Raw genomic sequence first — 12,150 nt, 5'->3', positions numbered from 1 at the left:
TGCAAAAGAGGAGAATTTTTATGATAGTTTGTACGTTATAAATACCCAACAAACTATTTTCTGTACACCATTATTGCCATGACTTTTTGGGGACAGTTTCACGTAACCGTCAAGTCCAGGCTGCTCGGGTCTGGCCTCTGCAGACCCGCCATGTTGAGGCCCAGCTTTTCTGCTCCCCCTGTGCAGGTGAGAAGCTATTGATCTTCTGCAGACCCGCCATGTTGGGGCCCAGCTCCCCGCGCAGGTCAGAAGCTGTTCATCTTCTGCAACAGGGTTTGGCGCCGTTCTTCCGGGCTGATGCCCTCAGCAATGGACTTTAAGAAGCGCTGCTCGTGCGCCCTCTGGAGCAAGGAGCTGACAGAAGGGTTGGTCTTGCTCAGAGTCTCATAGCAGGTGAGGGTTTCCAAGGCTAAAACGTAGAGTGGCTCACAGACCTCCGGGTGGAGCATGGCCATGATATGCAGAGCATGGCAGAACACCTGGGTGTAAACGAACAGGGCTTCCTGGGTCAGGTCCTGCTCTGGTCCTTGGGCCCAAGGGCCAGCTGACTGTATCAGCCTGACTGAGTCCAGCAGGCGGGTCAGACTGCCACAGAGGAGTTTGACCACATGGTTCCAGCCCTCCAGAGGAAGCCAATTATGACAGCTCTGGCTGCAGAGAAACTGGAAAGTCCTCAGGAAGAGTACGGAGAGTTGCAGCTCCTGGGCAAACGGCTTCAGGTTGAGCAGGGGAACAAACTGAATATATTCCAGGCTATACGGGACATGGAGAAGCTGCTTCTCCAGCAGTCTCCTGGTCAGCTGGTGAAGGCGCTGCCACTCCTGAGGGCTGCACCAAGGCATGACTTGTACCAGGGCCACCAGAAAGCCTTTGCTGAACAGTCTGACCTCCTCAGGATTGCCCACGTCCACCACCAAGAGAGACAGCATCCTCTCTGAGATGCCACTGGAGACACAGCAGCACTCCATCCAGGCCAGGAGCCCCGTGCCGGCTCCGTAGCCTGGGTGGGCCTGGGAGGTCCACTCATCTTCCGAAAGCTTACAGATCTCAAAAAGTGTGGCTGGCACTTCACATTTGAAGTGCCCCTCAAAGAAGTTCTTCAGCCTCAGGCCCACAGTCCAGTCCAGCTGTTCTAACTTGCGGTGGAGCCAGGACAGGGACTTGACCCAGGCGTCCGGGGAGAAGGTCTCGGCATTGGCTGATACGATTTCACACAGGAGCTCCAGGATATGGATTGCCAGATCCTTCCTATCCAAAGAGAGGCACCGCTTCTCCTTGGGGAGCTGCCAGTATTTGCTGAAGCCATCCAAGAGCTGGCACAAGCTGAAGAGGAGTGGAAACGGGGAGCAGGTCTGGAGCCAGTACTCCTCTCGGCACGTGTCTGCTTCTAGAGTCTGGATGAAGATCTTCAGACTGAGGTCTACTTCTTCAACATCTAACCTCAAGAAAGGCAGGACAAACTCCCTCAGCACCTCCTCTGGCTCAAGAAGAGCAGCTACTGGAATCCCCTGGGGCTTCACGGGATGCATCAGGCAGTTCAGGAGCTCTAAAAATTGCTTTTCTTCCTTGGGTGTAGAGAACTTCATCCAGACGGTTTCTTTGAGGCATGACACCATGAACGTGGCAGATGAATTGGGACTCTGCTCTTCCACGAACCGAAGGGCAGGGAAGGCAGTGAGAATCTGGGCCAGGAACTTGTGGGCGCCAAGATTGACCACAGCCAGGCTGCACATTTTCTTCACCGTGACTTCCGGGTGCACTATGATCAGGCGGGCCACGGAGGCCACAGCTTTCGCCAAGCCCTGTTCGGAGGCACTCTGAGTGAGCTGGTTAAAAGTCGTATTGAGGTCTTCCTGAAAACCTTCCACATAAGCCAGCAACTTTTCAGAGAGGCCCTTTCGCCCCCAGGAATGCAGGATACCTGCAAGGACTTTGTTTTTATCTGGCAAGGAGAGGTCTGCGTAACATTCCAGGACCAGGTGGATCACCTGCCGGATCTGAGACTCGGGGACGGCCCTGTCAGTTGTGCTGACGTCTATCACTGTTTCCAGCAGCCTCAACACCAAGTCTGGCTCTCGGAAGAGGGCCCTGTTACTCCCCAGGCAGGCTACCCACTCCTCCGAGAAGGCCCACTTCTTCTCAGAAGCAAAAATGTGGCACACTTCCATATGACGGTCCATCTTCTGCTGGATGACGGCCATGGCGATGGAAGCTGTGATGTCCTCCAAGGCCCTGTTCTTCACTACCGTGCTCGTTTTCCTCAGGAAGTCCCTGACACACTCCGCCAGCTCAGAGACCACCTGCCTCTCCTCCTTGGACAGGCTGGTGCGGTTCAGGTAGAGCGTTGCGTTCTGGCTGAAGGAAGTCAGACTGTCGCATAGCCTGTAGCTGTCATAACTTGTCCCCTGGCTGCTGCGGAGCACGGCCTGCAGCTCCTCCCCCCACTCCCGCAGCAGGCGGTGCAGGAACTCGCAGCCCACGAAAATGGTCTCACTGGGGAGTTTGGCCAGTGAGGTCAGGCTGACATCCCGTTCTGCCTCCTTCACCTTCTCTGCCAGCGCCTGCTGGTGGTAGGGGTTCTGGGTGTCCGAGTTCCACACGGAGATCACGGTGGCCAGTTTGTCCAGATACATGGTTGCAGACACCTCCTGGGGGTCGTCCTCCATCAGCGCAAACACGGTCAGCATGTCGGCCAGGTTGGCCAGCGCACAGCACCTTCTCCCCGGGCCCAGGATCTGACTTTGGATCTGCGTCAGCCCGCAGAGCAGCATGGACAACAGGGGCATGGTGGGGCACACGTCTGGGTCTGACCTAAGCCTCTTTGGAGGATGGGGGAACTCATCTAAGGCAGGCAGGTACTTATGGGCCATTGCACTAAACTGGGAGAGCAGGGGGTCCTGCAGGTGACCCTTGTGCTTCATCATCTCCCACCAGACGTCCAGGAAGAAGGCCACGTCTTCAGAAGAAGTGTCAACGGTCACGTGCTCCAGAAAGCGCTCTAGTTCTGCATGGCGGATGGTGGTGGGCAGGGCCATCAGGAGCTGGATAAAGAGTCCAGAAGCTTCCAGGGATTTGAGCAGCTCAAAAAGGACAGTGTGGTTGATGGTGGGGATCATGTTGCCCACCGAGAAGAACAGGTCTTCCTGCCACCGTGTCTCCGTGTCGGAGGGGGTCACGGGGTGTGGCTGCAGAACCTTGGCCCAGATGATAATCAGGGCTTTCTTCTTCCAGGCAAAGGGCTGGGAGTGTGCTGCGGCCGAGGAGATCTCCCTTAAGGCCTCCACGATGGGGCGTCCAACACGTTCCCAGTCAGACTTTGTCAATTCTGCCAGTGCCTTGGGGCGGAACAGCTGCTCGGCCAGCAAGAAGCCTCCATGCAGAATAGTCATTTCTTCACAGATGTTCAAGGGCCCTGCACATAGACAAGCCAAATAAGAGTGTAGTGAAAATGTTTCCAGATGGCCACTGCTGTTAGTAGGTGGTCATGGTTAGAGATGACAAGGGTTTTAAATGACATCAGCGGAAGGGGAGAAGGGATGGCTACAAGAGCCACTGCAGAGCTGGAGTCAGAAGGACCTGGCCGAGGAATCCAGAATGGCTTCCGAGCTCTCCAGCCTGGGAACCGGGTGGTGTCACATATAGGGAATGCTGGAGAATCAGAACAGGTGTGAGGAAAGATGAGTTCAGCTTTGGTTATCGAGGTACAGACGTCCTCCAGCAATGGAAATGCCGGGTGGAAGTTCAGGAGGGAAGTCAGCTGGGAAATGTGATTCTGAGAGTTATCTGCCCAGAGGGATCACTGGAACCAAGACGTGAATGAGATCCTTCAGGAAAAGTGTGTGAAAAGAAAAAGCTGGGCTGCTGAGGCCAGACCCTCCAGCAAAGGGTGGGCCAGCAGAGGATGTGGGGAGAGGGGTTTAGAAATAGCAGGAAGGCAAACTACAGGGGCCACTGAGCATGTACCACAGGACATGACAGCTGAGCTTCTCATGACAGATGAAGGGGGCATAGCCACAGGGTAATGGGCACACAAGCAATCACACAGTCACAGGGTAATGGGCACAGAAGCAATCACACAGCCACAGGGTAATGGGCACAGAAGCAATCACACAGCCACAGGGTAATGGGCACAGAAGCAGTCATACAGCCACAGGGTAAAGGGCACAGAGCAATCACACAGCCACAGGGTAACGGGCACAGAAGCAATCACACAGCCACAGGGTAACGGGCACAGAAGCAATCACACAGCCACAGGGTAACAGGCACACAGCAATCACACAGCCACAGGGTAATGGGCACAGAAGCAGTCATACAGCCACAGGGTAACGGGCACAGAAGCAATCACACAGCCACAGGGTAACGGGCACACAATCAGACAGCCACAGGGTAACGGGCACACAATCAGACAGCCACAGGGTAACGGGCACACAGCAATCACACAGCCACAGAGTAATGGGCACAGAGCAATCACACAGCCACAGGGTAATGGGCACAGAGCAATCACACAGCCATGGAGTAATGGGCACAGAGCAATCACACAGCCATGGAGTAATGGGCACAGAAGGAATCAGACAAGCCCTGCCTTCACCCTTTACAACCTTGCCTTGGGAACAGGCCTCAAACATTCTTCTACCTTTCAGGTAAACAGTCCACCCCACAGCTCCTTCTGGTCAAAAACAAGCTACTCATGGCCCTGCTCTGTGGGAGAAACCAGGGAGTAGATACAGAAAATACTGTGCTAGATTAAGCCTTCCTTCAGGGAACTAACAATTGACACAGACTTACCATGGAAAGCATCTTGGGATGTTTAATCAGACATGGGTTTAAATCCTAGCTCAGCCATTTAAAAACAATGTGATTCTGGCCACGTGCAGTGGCTAGCACTTGTAATCCCAGCTACTTGGCGGGGCTGAGGCAGGTGGATCCTTGAGGCCAGTTCAAGACTAGCTGGGGTAACATAATGAGACCCCCCTCCATCTCCAAAAAAAAAAAAAAAAAGGATGTAATCTTGGTCAAGTTGCTTCTCCAAGCCTTCCTTCTGCATATGTGGGGATAATACAGACTTCATGTTATAACTTTGAGGATCATGTGATATATACCAGTCAAGCCCTTTCTAGTGGGTTGGTATTGCTATCTCCTGACCCCATCTCTCCGGGACGCTATGATAGATAAATACAGCTACAATAAGAATCGGGTTACAGAGTCTAGTTAGGTACTCAGTAAATGTTGGTTTCCCCAAACCTTTTCATAGTTGGCAGGACCAGAATCTTGTCACTATTCTTTGCCTCCCCCAGCTCAGAAACATCAAAGGATGTAGGCCTTTATCAGGCATGTTTCCTTTGGCCTAGAAACTAAAACGAGGGTACAAATACTGCTTCCTATTCCTCATTCCTGAGGCCTCTCCCCTCTCCTAGGATTGAGAGATGCTACTCCCTCCTCAGTCTCTCATGCCCACGAGAGCTCATATTCCCCATTTTCCCAGGCCAGACACCAGCAGAGAAAACACTGACTCCAGGAAACTAAGGACCATCTTACCCTTCCCACCATTTATGAGAGCAGCAGCAGGACAAGGGTTCAGCACTATGTAACCCACTTGTGGAGGCAATCCATCTCAGCTCACAGTGGCTGAGTCTGACTCCCAGGGAAGGTCAGGCTGCAGAGGGGACCTCTCTGGGGGCTACGGCCCTTCTTTCTGGCTCAGGAGGCTCTCCCAGGGTCCCAAAATATGGTCCCTCCTGACGCTGTAAATTTTATTTTATTGCATTATTGGATTAGCTGAGCAGATGTTTGGCCCTCAACACCTGCCTTCCAGGCGCAGTAAGTACCCACAGTTTGAAGTAGTAAGTCAGTTACTAGCTGGAAAACACTCCGGTGCTTCATCACGGATGGTTAACTAGTGCTTACCAGAGCCCGCTTCTAAGGTTTATTATGCGCCTACTCCATGCCAGGCACGGTGCTAGGTGGTGCACATGTAAGATCTCTTCGAGTCACAACCACCTTTTGAGGACTATTATTCCCGTTTTAGAGAAGAAGACACTGAGGCGCAGAAACGATTTGCTGAGGGTGCCCCCGCCTGGATGTGGTGGGGCTGGGAAGCAACTACGGCTAAGGGGCTCCAAGCCCTAAGAGCTCTGCCATACCGCTCCTGAAGAGCTCTCTGGGGGCGGGGAACAGACCATTTCCCCCCAGCCTACTACTGCTGACACATCTCGGGGTGCCTCACCCCCAGCTCTCCCAGAACAGCCTCCTGGTCTTAGCAGCCTGTGTCGAGGCTTAGCAGGGAGCTCCTAGTTCCAGGGTTCCCCCTCTCCCAGACCTTGCAAGATTCTGAATCAGGACGCACGCAGGTTCAGAAAGTGACGCCTCAGGAACACAGCCGCCCCAACCGCGGTGTGACCCGCGCAGCCCTGCACGGGACACTGTACCTCGGCGATCTCCATGAAAAGTCGCCCAACACTCAGTGGGGAGACACACTGCCATTCCCCCAGCTCTGTCGATGAGGAAACCTGATGAGCGTAAGACGCTTGGAGCCTAAGACGCTTGCTCAAGAACGCAGTTGCCGTTCAGGAAATGAGGCCGCCGGGGCACCCGGGGGTGCTCGGAGAAAGCCCGTTTCTCAAAGCACGTGCGCGAGCCCCGGGCCCCGGGCGTTTCCAGGGGCTCTCACTTTACGTCTGCTCGGTGTTTTCCCGCGGAGTGGGCAAGACACGGCCCAACGCGCAGCGGGACCCGGACCACCCCCGTCAAGGCCACCCGGGGACCCCCAGACCCGCCCCGACGTGGTGGACGCTTTGGCCCGGGCCCAAGCGAGCGTGCGCGGCAGGAGGAGACGCGACGGGGCGGCACCGTCCCGGTGGCGCATCGCGGGACGCAGACCGGGGCTGAGGAGACGCGACACCCACCTAGGTCCATGGCGGCGACGCCGGCGGCCGAGCGGGGCTAACGCCCCCTCTACTCCGAGAACGCGAACGCGGCGCGGGACGCACAGCACAATGGACCGCGCAGGCGCCACGGCGGCGGCGCTCAGGCCCCGCCCACAGTCTCCCCTGCGCACGCGCAGTCCTCACGAACGAGCGCGCCAAGCGCACAGCGCCGCCTTCCGGCAGAGGCCTCCCACCCACCCTCAGGTACCAGGCGTCGCTCCCCAGACCCCTCCGCATCGTCCCCTGCCCGGGCCCGCTTCCGGGGTCTCAGCGGGTCCGGCTCACGAGTCCCCGGCCCCGCATTCACCCTCACCCGGTAACCCCGGGCGTGCCCCGCACACAGCTCACCGCCACCGAGCGCCTCCCGCGGGCCGCCCACTACCCAGCGCGGCCGCACCGCGCGAGGCTTCCACTCCCACGCGTCCAGTCCGCCCCCCACACAGTCCCTCAACGCGCTCCTGCCGCGCGGCGCCGCCCCCTTCAGACAGCAGCGGCCCGGATCCTAGACGCTTTTGACGGCTGTTCCTCCCCAGAAAATGCACCGTGTGCGCCCAAACGTGGTGGGGTGGCGCCAGTACGCGGGACCCCGAGCTTGCAGCCTGTGCTTGAGAAAACACAAACATCGTGTGCCTGCCTGCGTTCCCCCCTGAGATCGAGTAGTAACCGCCATTCCAACTCTCCACCTCCAGCTTCGAGCACCAGGCACCGCCTCCACCCCCTCATGTGCCAAGTGGAGTTCGAGCTGGCGCGCGCGGCCCTCAAGCAGCTGAAGGGTCCTGTGAGCGATCCGGAGAAGCTGCTGATCTACGGCCTCTACAAACAGGCCACCCAGGGCGACTGCGGCATCCCCGCCCCTCCGGCCTCAGACGTGAAGGCCAGGGCCAAGTGGGAGGCGTGGAGCGCGAACAAAGGGGTGTCCAAGATGGACGCCATGAGGAGCTACGCGGCCAAAGTGGAGGAGCTGAAGAAGAAGGAAGTGGGGGGCAGGGAGCGCGAACAAAGGGGTGTCCAAGATGGACGCCGTGAGGAGCTAGGCGGCCAGAGTGAGGAGCTGAAGAAGGAAGTGGGCGGCATGGAGCGCGAACAATGGGGTGTCCAAGATGGACGCCATGAGGGGCTACGCGGCCAGAGTGAGGAGGTGAAGAAGGAGGAGGCTGGCTGAGGGCTCCTCGGGAATGGAAAGGGCTTCTTAGACCTTGATGGCTGAAACGTCCTGAAACTGTCGCAAGCTTAGCCGAGACATCAATAAATCACTTAAACTGCGTGAGAGTGACCGACTGCTGTTGGAACAGAGGAACTGGAGGAACTCGGTGACTGAGTGCTGGGGAGGCGTCCAAATACACAGACTGGCTTTTTGTATGGTTTTGGGTGGAGTTCCCAGCCCTCCTATTACAAGAGCGTATGTAGGTATTTGGCAGGAGAGAGGGGCACAGTGTGCTGTGGAAACGCCCAAGATCTGAGGGCAGGAGACCATTCTCCAGTGACGGCCTCTTGGGAGGCTGAGGCCCCAGCCCCTTTTCTCTTCAAGGCGGATTCACTAATACCCCAACACCACAGAGGGGAGCGGGACTCTGTCCTAAACACTAAAGTCCAAAAGCCCCCACTGGAACACAGGGCCTACCAAGTTCATGTTTTGAGGGAGACCAAGCTTTCCGTGATGATAGTGCGGTGAAACAATTGATGGGTCAGAACACAGCAGCTGAGAAACAATGGAGCAGATGCTGTCAAAATCCCAGCCCCAGAAAGGCTCACCTCAGGCCGGGCAACCCAAATGTTCTCGGGACTGTTCGTACTTAACCCTGGTTTCTGCTTAGGGGATGTTGGTGGGACAATATGCATATGGATGTCTATGTGGGATTTGCTGCAAGAGCACAACACAGCCCTTGACCTATGCAAGTGCCAGAGTGTCTGAACCCAGCTTCTACTCCTGTTAATGATCACGGGGGCCTCAATGCACAACCATTGTGCATGGCAGCTGGAGTATGGAATAGTAAATGGTATCCGGAGAGGCAGGTCTACAGTGGCATATGGGATTTCCTGGTACTTCTTCCTTAATAGAAACTATTTTCACATATCATGACATCAGGTCAGCTCCAGTTCTCATTGGGACCAATAAAACAATAGGAGCAACAACCATAAAGACTTAAGAGGACAAAGGAAACAAACCTCACTGTGTGTCTTCAAGATCTGTTCACACAGTTGCAGGAAGTTGCTATAGACAAAGTACATTACTAAAAAATGAAGCCCACCCAGGACATCACAGCGATGAAAGAACTATTTCTGGTAACTGGACCAGGCCAGAGCTACACTGGAGAAGAGCAGTGCTGCCCTCTCTTCTTTGGTGAATGTTATGAAGACGTTCTGATGCACTTAGGATCATGATTCATGTTAAATGTAAATAGTAAAAATAATACATCTTGTTCCAAAATGTGGTGACAATTTAGAAGCTGTCTATATAGCCAGAACACTCTATAAATCACACAACCTAGAAAGTAAAAATGTGCCATAATTAGGATGGCAGAAAGTAACAGTAAGATAAAGTTTTTAAAAAGAGAGAAAATAAGGATTTATCTAGTTGTATTTGCTTACGAAGGGGTAAGCAAAATCTTACCCCTTACCTATCCTCACTCTGGCCGCGTAGCCCCTCATGGCGTCCATCTTGGACACCCCTTTGTTCGCGCTCCATGCCGCCCACTTCCTTCTTCAGCTCCTCACTCTGGCCGCCTAGCTCCTCACGGCGTCCATCTTGGACACCCCTTTGTTTGTGCTCCCTGCCCCCCTATACCTATAGGACGCAGGGGAAATGGGATTGATGGGCATGGGGTATACTGTGAAAGGAAAATAAAATCTTGGGACCAAATTCACTAAGCCAAAGGGAAAAGTTAAGGTTGGAAATTGAGTCATGGAACATGCAAAAAACTTTTCCTTTCATTCCTAAACAGATAAGCTATAAGACAGAAGGCCACATATCTCCCCAGGTGGTCTCCCTCACCCGACTATATAAATTAACAGCTTATCTTCATAGGTAAGGGACAAAGACAACACCAGAAACCATCCCTCACCAGCCCTGAGACAAAATGTAGATGTACTGAGCTGAATGCCTAACTGTTCCTCTGCCCGCTGCTTTCACTGTAACATGTAGATTTGGTGAGCGCTAAATATAGATTTACTGAGTTGAATGCATAACTGACTGTTCCTCTGCCTGCTCCTTTCACTGTAACACATAGATTTGGTGAGCACTAAATGTAGATTCACTGAGCTGAATGCATAAATGACTGTTCCTCTGCCCACTCCTTTCACTGTAACACGTAGAGTTGGTGAGCGCTAAATGTAGATTCACTGAGCTGAATGCATAACTGTTCCTCTGCCTGCTCCTTTCACTGTAACATGTAGATTTGGTGAGCGCTAAATGTAGATTCACTGAGCTGAATGCATAACTGTTCCTCTACCCCCTCCTTTCACTATGACATGTAGATTTGGTGAGCGCTAATCAAAGCCTCACAAGAATGTAACCACTTATCTCCCTACCTACCCTCCTTTATTTTTCCTTTCCCTCTTCCCTCCCTTCCTGCTCTTTCCCTTTTAAATACTTGTTAGGAATAACGCTCAAAATCCTAAGGAAATTGAACACTCAAACAAAGGATTCTTAGCAAAGCAATTTTACTTCTGCGCAGAGGGGTGCCTCGTTGGCCAGTTGCCATGAGAGCACACCTGAACAAAGGGGCACAAGAGCCTTTATTCCTGACACAAGTCCTGCCCCTGTACCTTTTTCCATTGGCCGGGGTCGGGTCGTACAATCTAAACTAATCCCACTTGGCTAAACACTTGATTTTTTTAGATAGGGTGGGCACGTAAAAGAAAGTGGAGAGGAAGGGGAAGGGGTGTCTGTAATGAGCTAGAAAGTTAGTCCTCTTTCCAAATAAGGAAAGGAATGTGAGCTGGCACTGATAACACTTGGTACTGTGGCATGCCTGGGCATCTAACAAAGGAAAAAAGGATAAAAATGGGGGGTACTAAGAATTAAAGAATAAAATATTGATCAGATTATTTGAAGAGAAACTTCATCATATCCCACATACTAAAGCCCTAAAAATCTTCTTTGGAAAGAGTGTGGGCCACAGATCTGTGGTTGCGTCTCCTTCTCAGGCACATCTTCAACCTTGGCAAAATAAACCTCTAAATGGGCAAGACTTGTCTCAGACACTTATCTGGTTTAAAATACCTTTTCATATTGTCTTGATTTTTGAACCATGTGACTCTATTGCTTTATATAAAGAGGATGAAGCAAGGGCACTTCTTTATTGATCATTAAAGTCAGAGTAAATTTACTATTGATTTCGCCTAAGGTAAGGGTAAGACCTCTTAGAACAAACAGGGAAACTTCTCAACTCTTACCCTGAATTTCAACAGACACATTGGAGGTCTCCGGAAAACTCTGGCTGCTAAATCACAGCGGCACTGAGTGGCAGGTGAGATAGCCAGAAAGTCACATGAAGGAGCACTGAACATCCCTGGGTTAATTCCGGTAACATGTCAGACAGACATGGACTTCAGACACTCCTGCAGGCTAACTAGGAGAGCTCTGGCAACACGGCCATTCTAAATCTTTCTGGAGATTTAACTCAAGGTACACTTGTATTTACATGTAAGCTCCATAACCCCACAATTCAAAAAAACAACTCTGGAGAAGCTGAAGAACTTTCCAGCTTCATCTGTTTAAAACACCAGCTTGCAGCCTGAGCAACACAGTGAGAGTGTCTCCACAAAAAATCAAACAATTAGCTGGGTGTGGTAGCACGTGGCTGTGGTCCCAGCTATTCAGGAGGCTGAGGTGGGAGGATCTCTTGAGCCTGAGAGGTCAAGGCTGCAGACAGCCATGATGAAGCCACTGCATTCCACCCTGGGTGACAGAGCAATGTCTCAAAACCAAAAACAAAACACCAGCTTGGGCAAAGCTATCTTTCTTATATCCTCATTTTCTAATTGATCACATCCCCCAGATGTGGGAAAGTAATAACTTTAGTTTAAAATTAGTTTTTGCAGATCTAATGAATATCTAAATAATATACATATATTTTTGAAACGGAGTCTTGCTCTTGTTCCCCAGGCTGGAGTGCAATGGTGTGATCTCGGCTCACCACAACCTCCACCTCCCGGGTTCAAGGGATTCTCCTGCCTTGGTCTCCTGAGTAGCTGAGATTACAGGCGTGCGCCACCACACCTAATT

General features: G+C 52.8%; 2 protein-coding genes across 2 annotated transcripts; one reads left to right on the top strand and one right to left on the bottom strand.

The window, feature by feature from the left end:
- On the bottom strand, nt 1-7,046 carry GEMIN4 (gem nuclear organelle associated protein 4). Its single transcript, XM_050763524.1, has 2 exons — nt 6,903-7,046; nt 1-3,412 (listed from the first exon to the last, which is right to left on the bottom strand). Exons 1-2 carry the CDS (start codon nt 6,910-6,912, stop codon nt 246-248), a joined length of 3,177 nt encoding a protein of 1,058 aa, XP_050619481.1. The 5' UTR covers nt 6,913-7,046; the 3' UTR covers nt 1-245.
- A 14-nt stretch (nt 7,047-7,060) lies between these two features.
- Nucleotides 7,061-9,468, top strand: LOC126938887 (diazepam-binding inhibitor-like 5). Its single transcript, XM_050763600.1, has 2 exons — nt 7,061-7,127; nt 7,613-9,468. Exon 2 carries the CDS (start codon nt 7,645-7,647, stop codon nt 8,083-8,085), a length of 441 nt encoding a protein of 146 aa, XP_050619557.1. The 5' UTR covers nt 7,061-7,127; nt 7,613-7,644; the 3' UTR covers nt 8,086-9,468.
- Nucleotides 9,469-12,150: the final 2,682 nt, after the last annotated feature.

Source organism: Macaca thibetana, chromosome 16 (genome assembly GCF_024542745.1).
Source record: "Macaca thibetana thibetana isolate TM-01 chromosome 16, ASM2454274v1, whole genome shotgun sequence".
In the NCBI taxonomy this organism is placed as follows: domain Eukaryota; kingdom Metazoa; phylum Chordata; class Mammalia; order Primates; family Cercopithecidae; genus Macaca; species Macaca thibetana.
This window is presented reverse-complemented; position numbering and strand designations above follow the sequence as displayed.